The sequence below is a fragment of the Schistocerca gregaria genome, chromosome 5 (assembly GCF_023897955.1).
Source record: "Schistocerca gregaria isolate iqSchGreg1 chromosome 5, iqSchGreg1.2, whole genome shotgun sequence".
Lineage (NCBI taxonomy): Eukaryota > Metazoa > Arthropoda > Insecta > Orthoptera > Acrididae > Schistocerca > Schistocerca gregaria.
This window is the reverse complement of record NC_064924.1, coordinates 565543792-565563997: the sequence shown is the minus strand read 5'-3', so window position 1 is coordinate 565563997 and position 20206 is coordinate 565543792. Positions and strand designations below refer to the sequence as shown.

Below are 20206 nucleotides of genomic sequence, written 5' to 3'. Positions count from 1 at the left end.
TCTTGTCGGGAGTCGTCTGTATGGCAATGCTTACACATCATTGAATTTTGGTCTTATTGTCACAAACTCTTCACTGTGACGAGCATTGAAGGCAGCCCCTCCCATTAAGCTTCATGAACGTGGAACCAATCTTCAGTTTCCTTAAATGGAAAACCCCTATCATACTTATGACATTAAAGATGATTCTGAGCTTTTGTCTTCTTGATGAAGAGTCATATTCCTAAACTTCATATGTGATGTCCTAACGATGACTCTTGAGCTTTTGTCTTCTTGATGAAGAGTGATAATCCTCAACTTCATAGGTGATGTGTAACAAGCAAAGAAGGATTCGATACAGTCCGAACTAATGCTTTAGTAACTTTCCTGATTGCCCCTCTTTCTGTACAGGGGTAAAAATTCACATGTCCGTCGGACTGTATCTCACTGGCTCATGCTCAGTGTTATAGCACTTTGTCTTTCTCCGGGTAGTCTAGATCCATACGTAAGCAAGTTGTTTTGCTTCTTCTGTCTGGTGACGAGGTGTTTCACATAGTCAGCCTGAGTATTGTTGGGTTGAAACAGGGACAGTGTATCCATCATCATTTTAGGTTTTCAGCAATGGAGCTGAAAGAATGGTGTGAAACCTATAGTGTGTTACTTCACTGTGTTGTATGCAAATGTCATGATGGATAGTAATGTTTCTCAATTTTTCTGTTTGGCATCGACATACATTGATAGAATGTCTTGCCAATGCGTTATTAAAGTGTTCTGTGAGAACAGTTGTTTTTACATTGTAGGGAGTTGTTGTCTTGTGAGTGATGTAATGTGAAATTACCTCTGATACTAGTCTCAACTGGAAAACTTTTCCACCATCAGAGATCATGACACAGGGTCCAGTAAGACCTTCTGAAACAGTACTTTGCTGTTTATTAAAGAGAAGGAGCAATCCTGTGAGCTGTGCTTCATGTAGTGGGGCACAGAGGTTAGTGCCACTTCCTTGGCCAGAGACAATGGTCAAGTGTGTGTGTGAGTTATATTTGTATGAATGTGTGTGTGTGTTTGTGTGTGTGTGTTTTGTCTAATTCGGAAGAAGGCCTTTTGGCTGAAAGCTTACTTGTTTATCAGTCTTCTTGTTGTGCCTATATGTGACTCTACATCTCCACTACACGGTGGTTTACATAATATTGTCATTACTGCACTGTTTGATTTCTCAGTATATAAAGTACATGGTGTAGTAAACTAATACAGCACATATTAGCAGACATAAAATCACTGATTACAAAATTGTGCATTTCTCAGTGTAAAGAATTTCTCCATGAGTAATACATGCCATGTATATGGTTTTAACCCACTCAACCCGAATTAATCTCAACAGTGAGCAATTGAAACTGTCTGGCCTGCATGCTACATCCCAACTACAGTGGAACTTCGATTTTATGTTCTGCAGTTTTACGTTTTCCATGATTCTACACCATAAATTCATAGTCCCTGCAAAAAACCCATAAGATTAATGCAAAAAATTCCCTGATTGTACATCTCTTCCTGGTATGGTCCACCTTGATTCTGAGCTCTTACTCGACTTGTCCTGTTTTCTTCCTATTCACATTTGATGTGACTGAATGACTGACAAAAAGACAGATGGTTCACACCATGGGTAGTGGTGGAGTTAAGGGAATATTTTAGGCCATTGTGGAGAGGGGAGACATGAGAGAGGAAATGCTGACATAATCCACAATTGGTGTTGCCAACACAACTTGTAACATTTAGCTTCACAGCTCAATTATGATACAACTACTGCTAGATTGCAGCGGTAGTGGAAAAACAAGACAGCTGTCGCAAAGTGTTCCGGACTGAGCCAGTATGTGATGAAGGGTCCCACGCATCACCTTTTCTGTGCCACTTATAACTCAGTGTCATCTTTTAGCATGTATTTCCTATGTACTGTACCCAGCAACAATATCAATCATCCATCTTTTAAATTCAAACACTGAGTCTCGAAGAATATGCTCAATGATAATCAAGGAAATGTCATCCATTTCTGGCTATTGAACTCTTATTAGCTGGTGACTTGTTAAGTCACCCAACAGCGAGCACAGCCACACCACACTATCATACATAAAATGATCTCAGATACTGGATGTATGGAGAGGGGGAGTGGCCCTTCAACAACGGGAGTGCAGGTAGGGATGAAAGAATTTTGTTAAGTGCTGAGAATATACTTTTTGTGCAGATGATGTGCTACGACAGAGATGACACACAGAAATAAAACAAGGGTTTTGCGATAGCACATTTTAAAGACTTTTGTGTTCAACACACACACACACACACACACACACTCACACACACACACACACACACACACACACCACACACTGTGGACTGTAAAGATTGGCAGCAGTGATAGAGGGCATGAAGCGAAACTGGAGCACCTGAGCTTTCTTTCAAATTTACATTTTACACAGTGAACAGGAATTCACTGGGCTGACTTCTAATAAGCTTTTAATGTCAGTTGGGGAAGTAAATTCTATTTTTCACATGTCTCTCATCTGCCCTAAAATAACACTTTAACAGTGGTGACCATATGAAGTGCAGCTTGTAAGAAAAGCATTAAACAATAACAGCAATGGTGACAAAGTTTGTCGTGAAGCAGATGTCTGCATCTATGCTTATGGTTTAACCACCTAACTGCTGTAATTTTTTTGGTTTAATTCAACATGTTGACCAATTTTTGCTTTTTTTCTGCGTGAGCACATAGGATGATATCTCAAAAACACAGGTTTTGAATGTGTAATTTGTGGTTGTAGCATGTCAGAAAAATCTCGATTACATTGTATCCAGATACCAGTTTCAGTTCTTTTGGTAAGTTTTTACTTGCTGTTATGCACCAGTGATTTTTGAAGAACTGATGAAATTCATTACCACAAATTATTGTGTAAAAATTGTGTTGTACTTTTAATTTTCCTCACTTAGACAAATTTTGTACAGAGCATTGGATAGGATTGTGATTTTTAATTCTGTATGCTAATTACATGTTTTTGCTCATATTTAGGGGTGGGGGGTTAACATTTTCCTCAATTTTGCATTTTTAAGTTTGGACCACATGAAAACGTAAAATAGGGGTTTCACTTTATGTTTTATTTTTCCTTTATTATGATTCCATTGATTCCAATAGCATTAGAGCTGCTAGGATTTGGAATGAGTCAATGTTTCTAAAACATTTACTAGCATGAATTATTTATAAAATTTACAATAGTAGGTACAGTAGGGTAAAGTATAGTAGGTACATTATGATACCCACATAAACTACTTGAACATCACAATACATGAAAATAAGTAAGGTACATAATACAAAAAGACATCAGAATTAATATTTGTGCATACACTATGAGACAATCATGTTATTAATTATTTGAAAATGAATGACACCTTATAGAACACCAAATAATTTATATTTGTGCATACAATAATCAGGCATTCCAGTTGTACAATAGAACTACATGCATGCACTCACTTATGCTAAAAAATTCGCTAAGTAGAATGATTTTTGTAACAGATATTCTTTCAAGTTGCTCTTAAATTTTTGTCTTTCAGGAATAAGATTTTTGTTGTTTGTAGGTTGAGTATTGAGCACTTTCATGTCTGAGTAATTTATCCTTTCTATATAAGGATGAAGTTTTTCTGGTCACTGTATCCAGCCCACTTTTGCTGATGGTGGCTGTGTAGATAACAATTCCCCCGGTACTGGAGTGATGCTGGCATGCATTCCAAATTGGCAAACTAAAGTGGGAAACTTACTCACAAACTCTTTCTTCAAGCCAGATTCTTTGCTCTCTTTGACAGAGAGTACACTGCATAGTTTCATTGTAGTGTGAAGTGGCATTACTTTTCAATGTTATTTTAATGTCTTTTTTGGACACTTACACTACCCTTTTGACATGTACTTTCTTCTTTCTCCGTGCTTTAGATCCTCAATAATGTATGCTCACATTCAGCACTTTTAACACTTTTCTTTTCCTCCCTCTTCCAGCTTCAGTGTGTGAGGCAAAATGTATGCTATGAATATCTGTAAACATTTTATAAGTTTGCCCATCTTCTGAGGGAATCAACCATTTCACATAACTTTCTACTATAGATATAGTCTGCATTGCCTAAACAAGTAAAGAGAATTTGCAACTTATAAAATTCAAAACAAACTCAGTAAATTATCACAAAATTACATAATTAAACAATGACAATTTTCCATTCAGTATTGGTAAGGAATATAGTGCAGTTCCTTTGTGGATGACAGAACAGAGATGACATGTGAATAAATATGCAGCAAAGAAAAAGTTTATAAAATTAACTGTAAGTACTGATTCCATTATAAAAAAAACTCATGGAGACAAAAATAATTTCAACCCAGATATCAGCCCACGAGCTGCAGTCACAACTATCAGCTGAGCGTGATGGAAATGCACAATTGCAAGCTGCCTTAGAAGATGCACTCAGAGCACAAGTTCATTTCCAACAGCTGGAGGAAAATGTGTCTCAGCAACTAAGCTGTGTATCATCAGAATTAAGCATGAAGGAAAAATATATATCACAACTTGAATCTGATAAAGCTTGTCTCTGTAATGAAGTGGCAGCTATAAAGAAAGAACTCAAGTATGTATCCTTTTTTTAAGATTCTTTACTGCTGTGTGAAATATACAAGATAGATTATAATCAAACACATTAGTATAGTTACAAAATATTGTGGTATTGAAATGTTGCTTTTCAATGGGAAGAGCTGTCATGTTATCACACAGTAAGTAGTATGAGAGCATTTATGACATCAGGCCACCTGTGCTGTGTAGGAAAATTTACTCTTTTTTGACAGTTGTTATAATCTTCTGTATTTAAATAATGTACATAAATATTCATTTGATGTGGAGAATTCAGACAGATGAATAGAGTTTTTATAACTGAATGAGACTGTAACTTTAACATGAAAAAGCGTAAACACATGAGAGACAAAGTACATATAACAGAATACACAAAAATTGCCAGTGGAGCCTTAAGCTCCTGCCTATATCGTAATTAGTTCTAATTGCTGTCGTACTAGCAGGCCAGGTGGCCTCTACTCAAGTGCAAACTTCATATACAAGTAATAAAGCACTGCACACAGAAATTTTGTTGTTACAGCACTCATCTTTGTTTGTGAAGAAGTTAGCACTGCACTCTTGTCCATTTCTTCTGTCATTGATGTTAGTTGCTGAGTCATGCAGACACTGCCAGCAGTCCATAGGGTATGAAGTGGTGCAATCGTGGACAGGTGTGGCACCCATACTCCTGTGAGAGACCATGTGGTAAGGTAGGCAACAGTGGCATAGCTTCCATTTCCATGCTGGAGTCTAACATCAGTGAAGACGGCTGAACAGATGGCGCCAACTATGGTGGAGGTGGCAGCAGTGGGGGCATCAGCTGCAATAGTGTGGGAGCCAGGGGGGTCCTGTCTTGGCACCCATCAGCTGAAGGGGGCACCAACAGCAGAGGAGACAGTTGTGAAGGTGTTGGCAGGAGTGGCGGAGAAATCGAGGGTCCCATCTGAAATGTAGGAGACAGGTGGGAAGACGGAGGATGCAAAGACAATGGAGCCACTCACAGTACACAGCCGCCCATGCAGGGTCATAGCTGGTCGAAGTGTCACAACGTGCTCTCCTCAGCAGTGTGGATGATACAGAGGCATTGTTCACAGTGACTCTTGATGACCACCAGTAACCATTTTGGTCAGCAGCCAAAACTGCAAGCCCAGACAGCTATGCCAGATTGGAAGTCTTGTGGCACAAGCGTCAGTTGAAGCAGACGTAGTGGGGTCTGGGGCTGATGGCTGTGCAATAACTCTGCCAGACTTATCTCCAACAGGGGTAAACCTATAAGAACTGAGGAATCAGTCAAGAGCCACTTTCAGTGTCACATCCGAAACCACATTCGGGAGGATGATGGTGCAACCCCATATCCAGCCATCTTTATTTAGGTTTTCCATGATTTCTCTAAATTGCACAAGGCAAAAGCCAGAATGGTTCCTTCAAAAGGGAACTGATTTCCTTCCTCATCCTTCCCTAACTCGAGCTTTTACTCCGTCTCTAATGACCTTGTTGTCGATGGGGTGTTAAACAGATATCTCCACCTCCTCCTCCTCCACACATGAAACAATTTTTTTTTTTTTTTTTATCTGAGTCATAAATGTTTGTACTACTTGTTCTGCTCCCCTGTTTGATTGAGAGTGGAAAGGAGCAGCAGTGAAATGTCAGACACCACTTTTCTTTACGAATCTTCAAATTCATGAGAAATGAACTGGGGCTCATTGCCTGTAACTAATATATACGAAAGAAAGTCCATTCTAAAAAAAATTGACTAAGGTGAAGTTGTTGTTGCCACAGAAGTGGACAGACAATGCACCACATATAGAAATTTAGAATAAGCATCAGTTACAACAAGCCAGTAGAAATTCAGGATAGGTCCCATGAAATTTACATGAATTAATTTCCAAGGGTGCTGTAGAGCTGGCCAGATGCACCAGATGCATGCAGGGGCCACCTGATGGGTGGCACACTGTGGGCAGGCTGCAACCCCATCAATGCCTCTCCAAAAAACATCTCTACATGTTAACACTTTTGTACATGACACACCTCAGTGGTCCACATGTAATAAACACTTAACCTCACCCAAAGGGCAGATGGGGCTACAACTGGGGGAGTGGCATCCTCTGTAGCTAATAGATGAACTCCATCTCAAACAGAAAGATAATTTTGTAATGCAAAATAATTTCTTAAAGGATCAGAAGCACAGCCTGGAGATTTGTCCGGCTGTGTTACACAAAAGAAAAAACTTTACTTAAAACAGGATCTGAGACTACTGTGGCTGCGATTTTAGAGCTAGTAACAAAACAACCATCAACAACATTTTTACCTTCCATGTCCAACTGAAAACAGAACAATTCCTCTTTATCAAACTCTGGATCTGGACCAATCGGAAAACGCGATAAGGCATCAGCATTTGCATGTTGTGCTGTAGGTTGAAAATGTAACTCATAATTGTATCGTGTCAAGAAAAGAGCCCACCACTGTAAATGATGTGCGGCTTTGTCCGGCAAGGGTGTCGAAGGGTTAGACAGATGCCAGTGGTTTGTATTCTGTGATCAGATTAAACTTAGATCTGTATAGAAAAACATGTTTTTTTTAAAGCACACACAATTGCTAAAGCTCCTTTCTCTATATGAGAATAATTATCTTATGCTGAGTTTGAGGTTTTAGAGGCACATGTAGTAGGGCGTTCTGATCCGTCTGCGTCCTTATGAGGAAGGATGGTGCCAAGGTCGAACTAAGATGCATCCATGGCTAACAGAAGTTGCTGGCCTGGCTGAAAAGTAACCAAATGAGAGGCTGGCTGCAGCTTGGATTTCAACAACTTGAATGCCCAGTCACAAGCCTGGGACCATTGGAAAGGAACATCTTTATGTAATAATGCTTTGAGTGGTTGTGCCTCAGTAGCAGTGTCCAGTATGAATTTTTGGTAGTACACAGTTTTGCCTGAAAATGCCTATAATTCCTTGATGCATGTAGGGTGTGGCAATGTAGCAATAGAATTAATATGCTGGCAAGTGGTTTAATGCCAGCATGTGACACTTCAAAACCTAAATAAATAATGGGTGGCTGAAAAAACTGTGTCTTGTCCAAATTGCACTTTAACCCTCCAGACTGTAAAGCAGAAAATAGAGCATGAAGATTTCTCAAATGTTCCTCTGTAGGTGCACCAGACACTAGTATGTCATCTAAATAGTTGATGCCGCCTGGAACTGTTGCAACAAGTTGCTCTGAAAAGTGTTGAAAAATAACTGGTGCACTTGCCACCACAAAAGAGGCAAACACTCATTTTGCTAAAACCCAAATGATATGTTAATAAATAGAAGGCGTTTGATTCCTCATCTAGCGGCAGCTGTAAATATGCAAATGCTAAGTCAATCTTTGAAAAATAATCGCCACCTGATAATTTGGTAACAGCTTGTCAGTGCGTGGTGAAGGATAGGTATCAGTGATTAACCGTGCATTAATTGATTTTTTAAAAATCACTGGAGAGGTGTAATTTGCCCATAGGTTTCTTAACTATCAGCAGTGGTGTTGACCATTCAATGGAAGAAATAGGTCAAATAACATGAAGGAATTGAATATGAGTGGGCTTTTACTTGATCATGTACAGTTACTGGTACAGGGCAGGCCCAGAAAAAACAGTGTCAGGTATGCTGTTTCATCATAAAATGAGCCTGAAATTCTGTTGCACAGCCCAGTCCTGCTGAAAATAATAGGAAAATTCACAGATAGTGTCTAACTGTTGGTATGGAACTTGATCAGAAACCAAATGCACGTTGTCATCGAGGGAGAATCAAAAAAGTTTAAAAACATCCAGTCCAAACAAATTTTCATTATAAGCATTGCAACAACTATGAATGTTAAAAACAAACCACAGTTTTGTAAGTTACAATTGCAGAAAACTATCCAAGAATGGAAATCTGTTTGTTATAATTCAGCAGCCTCTGTGACACTGGAGCCAGTGGGGGAGACTCAACCCCACATAAGTTTGAGAACTCACCAATGCTGGTGCTGCACTCATGTCCACCTGCATTCTCAATGGTCTGTTAAACACATGCACTTCAATGCATAAATTGCTTGGAGACATCATCACTGCTGACACACTGTTCACATCCATGTTTTTTTCATCCTCATTGAGTTTTGGAAGAGAGTTACACGGTTTGGAGGAGAGTTACACACAGAAGCAGTATGACCTTTTCATGGTGCCTGTTGATGTTGTGACATGGACTGTTGCATTTGTGAATGATGATCACCTATATGATGCTGAGATATTTGTTGGACTGCTGGAATAGCGTCTATGTTCCCTTGTGAACTGACTGAAGGCCAGGAGGGTTTGAGAGGAACTGATTTCTGAAATTTCAGAGCAGGCTTCTATCTGATGACCTGCAGCCCACGGAAATCAAGGTGGTCTTATGAACACTCACCAGTTGATATGCGGCAAGGGAGGTCAAACAGCATTCAGAATAAAGACACTTCTACTGTCACAGTTTTACCAGTAAACTGTCAAAAGTATTCACAGTAAAGTTCCCAAATTTAGTGCCCTCCAGGAAAGTTCTTGCACTCAGATTATTCTTGGGACTGAGAGCTGGCTGATATCCAAAGTGGAAAGCTCTGTGATATTTAGTGATTCATGGAACTTATATTCGAAAGACAGATTAGAGGCCATAGAAGGGAGAGTTCACTGCAGTTGACAAAAATATTGTCTCCATTGAGATCAAAGTTGAGTGTGACAGTGAAGTCATCTGGTTATGTATAGTAAGTGAAACCAAGTTAATTGTTGGATGTTTCTACCAGGCACCCGATTCTGCTGTCAGTTCTAGAGACATTCAAAGGAAGTCTGTAAATATCCAGGTCACTTCAACCTGCTGAATATAGACTGAGATGTCTATGGATTCATTGCGGGGAGTAACGACAGGCAATCATCCAAAATACTTTTGAACATGTTTTCTGAAAATTGTCTTGAGCAGCTAGCTCAGCAGTCCACACACAATGGAAATGTCTTAGACCTTGTAGCTACAAATAGGCGAGACCTTATCGACAATGTCAGTAATGGAAAAGGTGACTAGCAATTATGATCTCATTATAGCAATGATGAGTAAGAAAGTTAATAAATCAGTCGTGAAGGTTAGAAGAGAGTTTCTGCTAGACAGTTCCAGTAAGATGGATATAGAGGAATTATGGACAAAGCTTAAGCATATTGTAAATTGTGCCCTAGAGGATTATGTGCTTAGTAAATGGGTAAAGCATGGGAAAGACCCACCATGGTTTAATAACAAAATTCAACAGATGCTGAGTAAGCAGAGGCTGTTGCACACAAATGACAACAAATGAAGGTTAGTAGAGCTTCATGCATCTGTGAGAAGGTCTGTGTGTAAAGGATACAACAACTACCACAGTCACACCTTAGCTAAAGATCTGGCAGAGAACCCAAGAAAATCCTGGTCTCATTGTAACGATGATACATTCTTCTTAATTGTTACTTAAAATTACTTAACTTTCTGCTGGAGTTCATTTTGATGAAAGAAAATAAATTTTCAACTTCTCATTATTTATTGACAACAGAGTTGCATTCTCGACACATTTAAACAAAGCACTTCACAGACATCACTAATCTGTTTTACAAACAGACTCTCTAGCAGACTCAACAGCAACAACTGACTCACAGCCTTGCTGCTTTCCCTTATATAGAATTTTAACAATTGCTCACACAACATTCCATTGTTAATTTTGTATAATTTCAGTGTTACAATTAAAATTTACAGAATTTAAAGAAACTGATGTTACAGCTGAATAATGTATAAAATACAATATTTGAATAACAATCTTTTCTTGTAATATCTTTAATTTTCCATAAGAAAATCATTCTGAACTTTAATTACAATAATGTCTCTCGTATTATTTTAGTTATTTAATTAATTACAGTTTGGATTTGGTTAGTAACATGTAATGGTATTACAGATCATGTGCAGTTCCGACTGCATACGAGAAAGTTACAAATAAAGCCTCAAATTCTGAAATTGCAAAACTGTGAGATGTAAACAATTGGAGAGTTCCAGAATGAGATTTTCACTCTGCAGCGGAGTGTGCGCTGATATGAAACTTCCTGGCAGATTAAAACAGTTTCATATCAGCGCACACTCCGCTGCAGAGTGAAAATCTCATTCTGGAAACATCCCCCAGGCTGTGGCTAAGCCATGTCTCCGCAGTATCCTTTCTTTCAGGAGTGCTAGTTCTGCAAGGTTCGCAGAAGAGCTTCTGTAAAGTTTGGAAGGTAGGAGACGGATACTGGCAGAAGTAAAGCTGTGAGTACCGGACGTGAGTCGTGCTTCGGTAGCTCAGTTGGTAGAGCACTTGCCCGCGAAAGGCAAAGGTCCCGAGTTCGAGTCTCGGTCGGGCACACAGTTTTAATCTGCCAGGAAGTTTCAATTGGAGAGTTAATTAGAAATGTAATTACAAGGACTGTTAATTGCAGAGGAAGACATAAAAATAAATTACAAATGAAAGTATATCGTTTGCTAATAACTTTCAAGCTGTTTCTCAAGATAATGAGGTTCTTTGTGTTAACTCATTACTTGATTGTAATTATGGTAATTTGAGGTGCCAGCCACCTATGCCAAAAATTTCTTCAAAAGCTCCTGTGTTTGATGAGCGACATGGGGTCAAGCATTGCTGTGAAAAAGCATTACTCCTCTGTCAGTTGTTCTGTCCAGCAATGCTGGATTGCTCTCCAGAATTTGGTCAATGTTTCACAATATCTGACTGAGTTTATTGTCATTCCAGGTTGCATGAAATTGATGAGGAGTACCCTCCTTCCGATCCCAAAACACAGTCACCATAACCTTTCCTGCCAACTGCGTTTGTTTGAATTTCTTTGGTAGCAGTGAACCAGAGTGACGCCACTGACAAGATTGTTGTTTTGTTTTGGGGGTGTAATGAAACACCCAAGTTTCATCTTTTGTGACAATAGAGTCCAACAACTTCTCCTTGTTGCCTCCCCTCTCACATTGTTGAAGAAACTTGCGAGACAGTCAAGGCATTGCTCCTTGTGTTCATGAGTCAACATCCAGGGGACCCTGCGAGCACACACCTTGCGATAACGCAGCGTTTCTGTGTCATGGGAAGCTTCAGGAATGTGTTCAACAAGTTCACAGACAGTAACCCTCCAATCTTTAGCAGCTCACTGCTGATCTTCTGGACAATCGCATCCAAAAGTGGTGGTCTTCCACTGCGTTCTTCATTGTGAACTTCCATGCGACCCTCAGCAAAAGCCCTGCACCATTTGTGGACATGCTGAATGGACATACACTCTTCACCATAAACCTCAGTCAGTTGCTGATGAATCGCCATGGGTGGTAACTTCCTTGTGTGGAGAAACCGGATTACTGCTCGAACCTCGCACTTGGCGGGAGCGGCAATCAACACTTCCATCTCTGTCAGCTGCCAAGCCAACACTGAGCGACGTAGTGAATCATGAACAGGCGGCCTCAAGAATGGGCGAACCACTGCACACAACACTGTTGTTGGATTTAGCCTGGCACCTTCCCTCGATGGTGTAGCTCATTGTGGGCCTTACTTTTGGTACAATCCTCATAAATCCTTTGCCAGGGCTTTGACTATCTCTCATCATGCTCTGAAATGAGAGACATGTTGCAAGACCTGGCCAATCCATCCACCCAGCACTTCCTATGCCAATCATGTCACAGTGTTAACCAAAACCATCGGAGGCTGTGCATCCATGTCATGTACTAACTCTACTGCAAACATTGTACAACTTTTTATGTTGATTTGACTGCCAACCAGCTCTCCAACAAGATGAATGGCCAATGAAAGACTGTTGCCAAGAACAACGTTGACCACTTGTGGCACAACATGCAGCTGAGTACAGTATGCTCAATTGCAATGGTCACTAGGGCATTGAGAAGTAGATGCTGTATAGCCTGCACTGGAGTGAGAATGTTTTGGTGATTTCAGATTTGAATAACAGAAACTAATTGCAAAACAAAGTTGAATATGCTACACAGGGTATAACATTTATTCAAGTTTACTTATGAAATACTACATCGGACAAATGACAGCCACTTGCAGCTACATAATACTCAAAGACATTTCATCCAGTTTTTTAATATATGTTTAGTAACTTATGGAGCAGTTCTGGAACTTAAATCATGAATTTGATCCTGTAACTGTTTCCAAGCTTCTTGGCTGGTTTGAGTACACTCTCGCCTTCAAATAACCCCATAAGTAAAAGCCTGACATGGTTAAATAAGGTGAGGTGCCCATTTAACACATGTGCGTTTGGGAATTATGCAGTTACCAAATGCTTCACAGAGAACTTGCAGTGTCTTGTTGTATGTGTGGCATGTCATGCCATCTTGTTGGAACATTTTCGAATGAACGATGAGGGCTGGTTGACCTTCAGTTCAATACACTGTTATTTGCACAGAAATTTATTACCCAATTCAATATTGTTAGACTAGCAGGAATTGAATATCACAACTGAATCTTGTATTACTTACAAAAGGCACGTTGGACACACACGTAACTAGTTCGCTGTAGTAAAAATAGTGCTCCTCCACAAACACATGATTTTGCTTCGACCAGTGCAACAAGTTTACTAACATATGTATGGGATGAAACTTGACACTCTGCACTGCTAATAGCCAGTGTTGCCATCACTGTATCTTGATTTTAGTGCACTTTATTCAAATTTGAAATCATTAAAACATTATGAAAGAGCAGGATTACAGCAACAGATGAAGAGAATAAGACAGGATGATGAAGTTCAGACTACAAGTATAAAGAAAGAATATGGAAATTGAGCAAGTATATGCACCACAAGTTGTGTGTTCTGCCAAAGAGAAGGAGAACTTAGAAGAGGAAATGCAGAGACAACTAACCGAGAAAAGATCATTATTTATTTGAGTCAGAACCAAATACAGTGAATAGTAATTACTATTAAAAACAAAAGAGATAAAAATTATTAAGCTACATTATTGTTGCCAGAAATCTTGCAACATCAGCTATTATCAGAGTCATGAGGAGAAGATCTTCAGTGCAAGATGCAGGGGTGTAGTTGACAGACCAGTAAGTTTTACCTTGTGCGTTGTTCTCTGCAGTCAAAGTTGGCTGTATCCACAGGGAAGTGCCATTTGTAGGGTTATTCTTGGATCATCCAACTCCATATCAAAGGCAGTTGAGTGACCTCCACACAGTGCAATTCTGTTAATGCCCAGGTGGGAGGGACTCTGAAGGGAGTGGCCGTATTGAGTTATTTTCAAGATGAGAAATCCACAGTAGTTTCCTTGCTTTAGTTGCTGCTGTTTTAAATACTTAAGTGGTCTTGATGAAACTTCTTCTGCACCTCAAAAGTAATGATAACAGGAGATCTAAATGCATGTGTAGGCAAGAATAGAGAAGGGTATTGAGGAAATAATGGGAATGGAAGAGTGGTGATGGAGAAATGGGGAAGGAAGGAAATTTGTATACTTCTGTGAAAGAAATTGACTAGCAATAGGCAACATTGATTTAAGAAGAAGAAAAGTCATCGGGGAAGTAAATCTGTGGTAAATTACATAATACAATCTGACCAATAGCATCTGGACATACCTACGTAATGCAGAATTGACTATTAGATGTCATTATAGGGTGACCCATCCGTATAAAAGGAGGCAGGGAGTATTGCGTTATCATTAGAGAGGCTGTAACAGCAGGATGGGTCAGTTAGGAGAGCTCATTGACGCTGAATGTGGCTAGTTGCTATATGTTATCACAGTAAAATTCCATCAGGGACATTTCAACTTTTTGAAAGCTGTCCTAGTCAACTGTTGGTGGTGTGATTGTGATCTGGAATTGTGACAGAACAAACACAGATAAACCAAGGCCAGATAGGAACCATCAAGCAAGACAGTGGTTGTAAAACATCACATGAAATCAGTGGAAGGAATCACTCATGCGTACCAGGGTGCTGCCAGCAGTGCAGCTAGAAAGGTGACTGTGTTTATCGTGTAAGAAAGAATGGGATGCAGTGGCCAAGCAGCACCCCATAAGCCACACGTACTCTTGAGGTGGTGTAAAGAGTAGAGTGATGCCATTTGACAATGGATAATTGTTGAAAACAAGTGATTCAGAGTAACGAAATATACCGTACCCTGTGAAAATGCAATGGAAGGGTTTCCATTTAATGAATATCATCTTGTGTGGTGCAAATAGTGAAATGCAGGGGAGATGGTTTTATGGTACCATAAAACCAGGGCATTTTACATGAGAATGGTGTGGTGCACCTATTGTTCTTAAGAAACCACTAAATGGAGGAGGGTATGAACACATTTTACAGCATTGTGTACTGCATATACTAAGAGGAAGAGTTCAGAGAAGTGCCATAAAGCAGCATCTGTAAGGCAATGTTTTGTAAACAAAAAATATCATTCTTGAAGTAGCTAGGTCTGCTGAGCGTACTGAACTGAACCAAATGGAAAAGCTTTGGGATGAGTTGGAACATTGACTTTACTCCAGATCCCAGTGTCCAGCATCAGTTCCTTATCTGGTTTCAGCTCTTGAGGAAGGATGGGCTGCCATTCTTCTACAGACATTCTGTTGTGTTCTGCCCACTTGTCTATATAGGGTGCCTAGGAAAGCTGCTTTCTCGGATTGCCAGACAACAATTGAAGCAAATCGTATTAATGGAGTTTATTACAAAAGATAACTGACAATACTTAACTTTGTGTATTCACATCGGTGTGTCACAAGCAAATGGTGACATGCAAATAATCAATGCCCTTCGGTATATACGTTCCAGTGCAAGCAAAACAATACAGTTCATAAGTCACTGTTGTAGCTTTCACAGGACAGCTCGTCTACAACTCAGGCCACAGCTAAGCAGTGTGGCACTCCATATTCTCTTCATGTAGAAGCTGCTCCTATCTTGGCGTCATCCTAGAGAGGGGTCTGTCAGCATACCATTGGCTGATGTTGTCTCGTAGCCTTCTGTGCTGTAACATTCCAGGCCGACATGCCAGTGCTTGACATTATGCCAGAACACATTCGAGCACCTCATTGAAAGAGACCTCAGCATGGTTCAAGCTGCCCTAAAGATGAAGGGTGGGTGAAGGGTGGATGTACCCTTATTAATGTCCGCTAACAGTTGTCTGGATGCTTTTGATCAGATGTGTATGTGACTACGACACAAGGGGGACAGTGATAGATGTAAAAGTAATACCTACTGAAGCCATAGAAAGTGACCGCCATGTTTTAGCAGTTATAGTTAGAAACACCCTTGTGGAATGGTAGAGTAAGGAAGCAAAAAAGGAATACATTGAGAATGATAAAGTGGCTAAGAGCATGGTAGAAAGAGAGAGGAGAAAACTGATGGGTGAGGACAGTGAGGGGAGTAAGAAGGTCGTTTATGAAACGGTAAAGGCTAAGGAGAGAGGTATGAAGGAAAATGTCAGGATGATTAATAAAAAAGGAAAGAAAGTTGAGAATACACAGAAAATCAAGAAGATGTGGAAAGACTATTTCAAAGAGTTACTAAACCCCAGTGGAAGTGTGAAAGAGGACAATGAGAATGTTGAAATGGACTTAACATGGACACAAGTCCAGAAGCAATAAAGACTATGGAAGGAGGAAAAGCACCTGAACTAGATGAAGTAATTTTGGAGATTATTAGAGCAGTTGGGCCACAGTGGGTCTGTTGGGTTATGAGAACAATATGGAAAGAAAGGAGAACGTCTGAAAACTGGAAAAAAGAAATCATAGTGCCAGTTTTTGAGAAGGGTTGGGGGAAACTATATCAGAATTATAGGGGAGTCACTTTGATGTGCCATACTGCAAAGGTTTTTGAGAATATTCTGAAAAAGTGAATATGGGAGATAGTAGGAGGAGGAGGAGAAATGATGAGTCAAACGGAATGGACATAAGTACTAGATGGCGAGTAATGAAGAAAGTGAAAAGTGGGGCATAATAGAAGCAGAGAAAGTAATCAAAAGGAAATCAGCGAAAGATTAAGATGACCCCATGGTTTCCTCAAGAGTGTGAGAACCCTGGTCTGGAGCAAGGAGGTATCACCAAAATGCAATTATGCTCCACTACTCAATATGCATCAGAAATGTGAGTACTGAAGAAAAGGCAGGTGAGCAGGATACAGTCTTGTGATTTGAATTTTTAAAGAAGCAGAACAGGACTTATTAGGAAAACGGTTGGGGAAAAATAGAGAAGTACATGCAAGAGATCACAAAAAAGGTAAGATTAAGATAGTACAGGCATGTTAAAAGAATGGGAATTTTCAGGATACCAAGACAGGCCCAAGAAATGAAGATAGGAGACAAGAGACTTGGAAGAAAATTGTGAGACATGGATCTTTGGACTGGAGGAATGCATGATGGAGAGAGAAGAATTCTGGGAGAGAGAACCATGGGGGGAGGACGGAAATAGATGGAGAGGCTTATGTTCTAAATGGACTCAGCCAGAGGCTAGAAACCGTAGATTCTGATGACCTCATTAGTTATCAAATCTATGCATCTATACTTCAGAATTCTTCTGCAACACTACATTTCAAATGCATCTATTCTTACTTCTATATACTGCAGAATGTAGGTAACAGATATTCTTTGATATAAGTCAGTGTGGTCATATAAAAATGGAGCTTGTTCTTGTAGATAAATAGCAGTTATTTAGTGTTAGTGTGGAAATATGTAACTAGTTTGTTAGGACACTGTCTATATCTACATACTTACTTCACAATATGGTGCATGATGGGGAGTACCTTGTAACAATCCTAGTCATTACAATTTTTCATAATTTGTGTATTTCTTTTGCCACCATTTAAATATGAAACTTCATGAAATTTTGTACAGGTAGCTTTCTGTTTCACAAAAAATATTGTATTCAGTATTTTATTAGTTCATGCAGAATGTACTGTCATACTAAAGTCTGTGTATATTGAGTTTTTCGTTGTAAATAAGTATACATAAAAATAGTAATAATGAATACAATGATTGTTACTCATCTATGTGTATGGACCAGTGCCAGGCCAGTGGTGGTGGTACTACTACTACTACTACTACTACTACTAGTAGTAGTAGTTGTTGTTGTTTGTAGCATCTGCAATTGGTAGTTGCTGTTATATAACAGTCTCAATGACAGTGTTTCCTTCTCATCCTGTTCGGTAAGGCTCCCCTGACCCAAGGTGTTTAGATTTTTTTAGCTATCCAATTAAAAATGTATCTTTTGTCAAGCAGTTTTTTAAAACTTTTTAAATGATTGCAAAGCACAAGTTTACATGGCATGAAAAACAGTATTTTGCTCCATAATTAACACCTGGACCTCTTGACAACATACCAACTTCAACTTCTATAAACTTATTCTGTCTTAACATTATGTACTTAATACGATTACCTCAAATTAATGGCACTGTTGCAGCCACTTATTTAGCTGTAAATAGGAAGATATATTTGAGGAGGCAATATTTTTTTCCGAAGTAAAGGTTTTCATGCTGATTTCACTTTGTTAAATTTGCATACTTAAGCACAAATAATATACAGCACTGTAATTTTTGTTTTACTTTAACACAGTAAAATGATTAATTTCTAGCTGCTGCTTTTCAATGCTTACATACACACTGAATTGTTTCACATCTGTGAATGTTCTCCTTCACAAGGGGACCTGTGAAACATAAATGAAGGAACTAATTTACAGTTTTTTAACTAATCTTTATTAAGTGATGTGGGGAATTATGAAAGAGAAGAGCCCTGTAAAACACAACAGAAAATGAAAAGTTTCCTTGTAATGTGGATTCCAAGAGATGTGCCATTCATTTGGCAAGGAGAGTAAAATAATGTATGTACCATCCATGGAAATTAGATTACCATTGTTATAAATGATATCATGAAAGATTGCTATGCATATTTCATATGCCAAGATCTCTTTTTTGCTCTTTAATTTTTATTATTTTTCTTCACAATGTGGGAGAGCATGGAAGATTAGTATGCATATGATTCAATGCCGACCACAGGAATAGCTTTGTCATCTTCCATTATTTCCAGTCTTTCTGAGATTTTTTCCCTTGCTTGAAAGCATGTATTTTATACACTGCCCTAGTGGTATTTGTTAATGTTTTCTCTGGCCTGTTTAGTTCATGGACGGCATTTTATTTCTCCTCTATCTATCAAGAGGCACAAGCTGCTGATGAGCATTCCCTAATCTGCCACAAAGGAATATAGTCTCTAGAGTTAAGGCTCCTCTGAAAGTAGTGCTGATATGTTGAATCAAAATCAGAAAGAAATGGGTTTTGTGACACAATATGATTAAATGATGGATTAAGTGACAAGAAAAGTTGTGGCCTACAGACAAAGCATAGAGGATCCATCAGAGATGAGGAAGTGGGAGGGGCAGCTACAAGATTCAAATTGGATAGTGCATAGACAGCAGGGGTAAGCCTTTAACACTTGACTCCCTGAGATGGTTCATGTTGCTGTTTTCTTTCTGCCTTCTGTATCATTCATCCCACAACGCCCAACACTTCAGTCGCAGTCTCATTCATTTTTTCACGTTTGACCTTCCACTGCCAAATTTGCTCTCTCACCTCCTTTTTTCATGGTCTTTCCACTAATTACCTTTCTTGTAGCAGTCATTTCCCTTCTTCCCATTGTACTTCATGTGCCACCTCACCCTCCTCCACCCCATTTTTGTTAGTAGATAGCATCTGCTCCATTTCACCGCTCTGGTTCCTTGATCAGACAGTCTGTTACTTAACTGTGTTATGTGGTATGCTTTTCTCTCACTCCTCACTGTCTTCTCTCCCTGCTCCAAATACATGGAATATGACCCACAAAATGGACAAGTGTGCAGACTGCTGCAGATTCTTGAATGAAGTTCACTTTGAAGCAGTGTGTGCATTGTTTTGACATGCTGTGGATCCATCTGGAGTGGAGTTTGATGTAAAAATTTTCAGCTTAATGTTGTATATTTTACCAAAACTACATGAGGAATGATGTTTTGCCATTCCTCAAGATGCAGTAATTGTCCCTATTGCCACAGATTATTGTATAAAAGCAGCTAGATTTTGAAACTTTGAGGCAATTTGGCTGTATCACATGGAGTCAGCACAGTTGTGATCCACATTTTGGGGTAGTAATGTTAAGGCTACATCAGAGAGCTAGGCTGCAATCAAAATAAGTGTAAAGACACAGGAAATACTGCAAGTTACCTGCTAATTTAATAGGTTAGGTTTAGCTGGTGAAGGTATAATAGTGTTAAATTGTATACTGATCAACTACAATACTGTTTAAATTTCTAAGAGAGTCTCCTCTATTGTTAACATACATCTTTACTCATATCATATAGCTAAAGACTCCGTTCATGATGGGATGTAGGTAACATGATGGATGATATTATGAAAAGAAAAGTTGCCACTCACCACATAGCGGAGATGCTGCGTTGCAGGTAGGCACAAAGAAAAGACTGGCCACATTCATGTAGTGATTGTGTGTGAGTTGTGTTTGCTTGAGTGTATGTGTGTGTGTGTGTGTGTGTGTGTGTGTGTGTGTGTGTGTGTGTGTGTGTCATCTATTTCTGACAAAGTCCTTACTGGCCGGAAGCTTTATTTGTGATAGCCATTTCGTTGT

The 20206-nt window shown here is 39.3% G+C and overlaps 1 protein-coding gene across 1 annotated transcript in view; it reads left to right on the top strand.

The window, feature by feature from the left end:
• Nucleotides 1–20206, top strand: part of LOC126272885 (golgin subfamily A member 8Q-like) — a 219559-nt gene that overhangs the window by 197937 nt on the left and 1416 nt on the right. The window contains exon 7 of the mRNA XM_049976133.1: nucleotides 4382–4623. Coding sequence (XP_049832090.1) covers nucleotides 4382–4623 — 242 coding nt within the window. The remainder of the gene's footprint in view (nucleotides 1–4381; nucleotides 4624–20206) is intronic.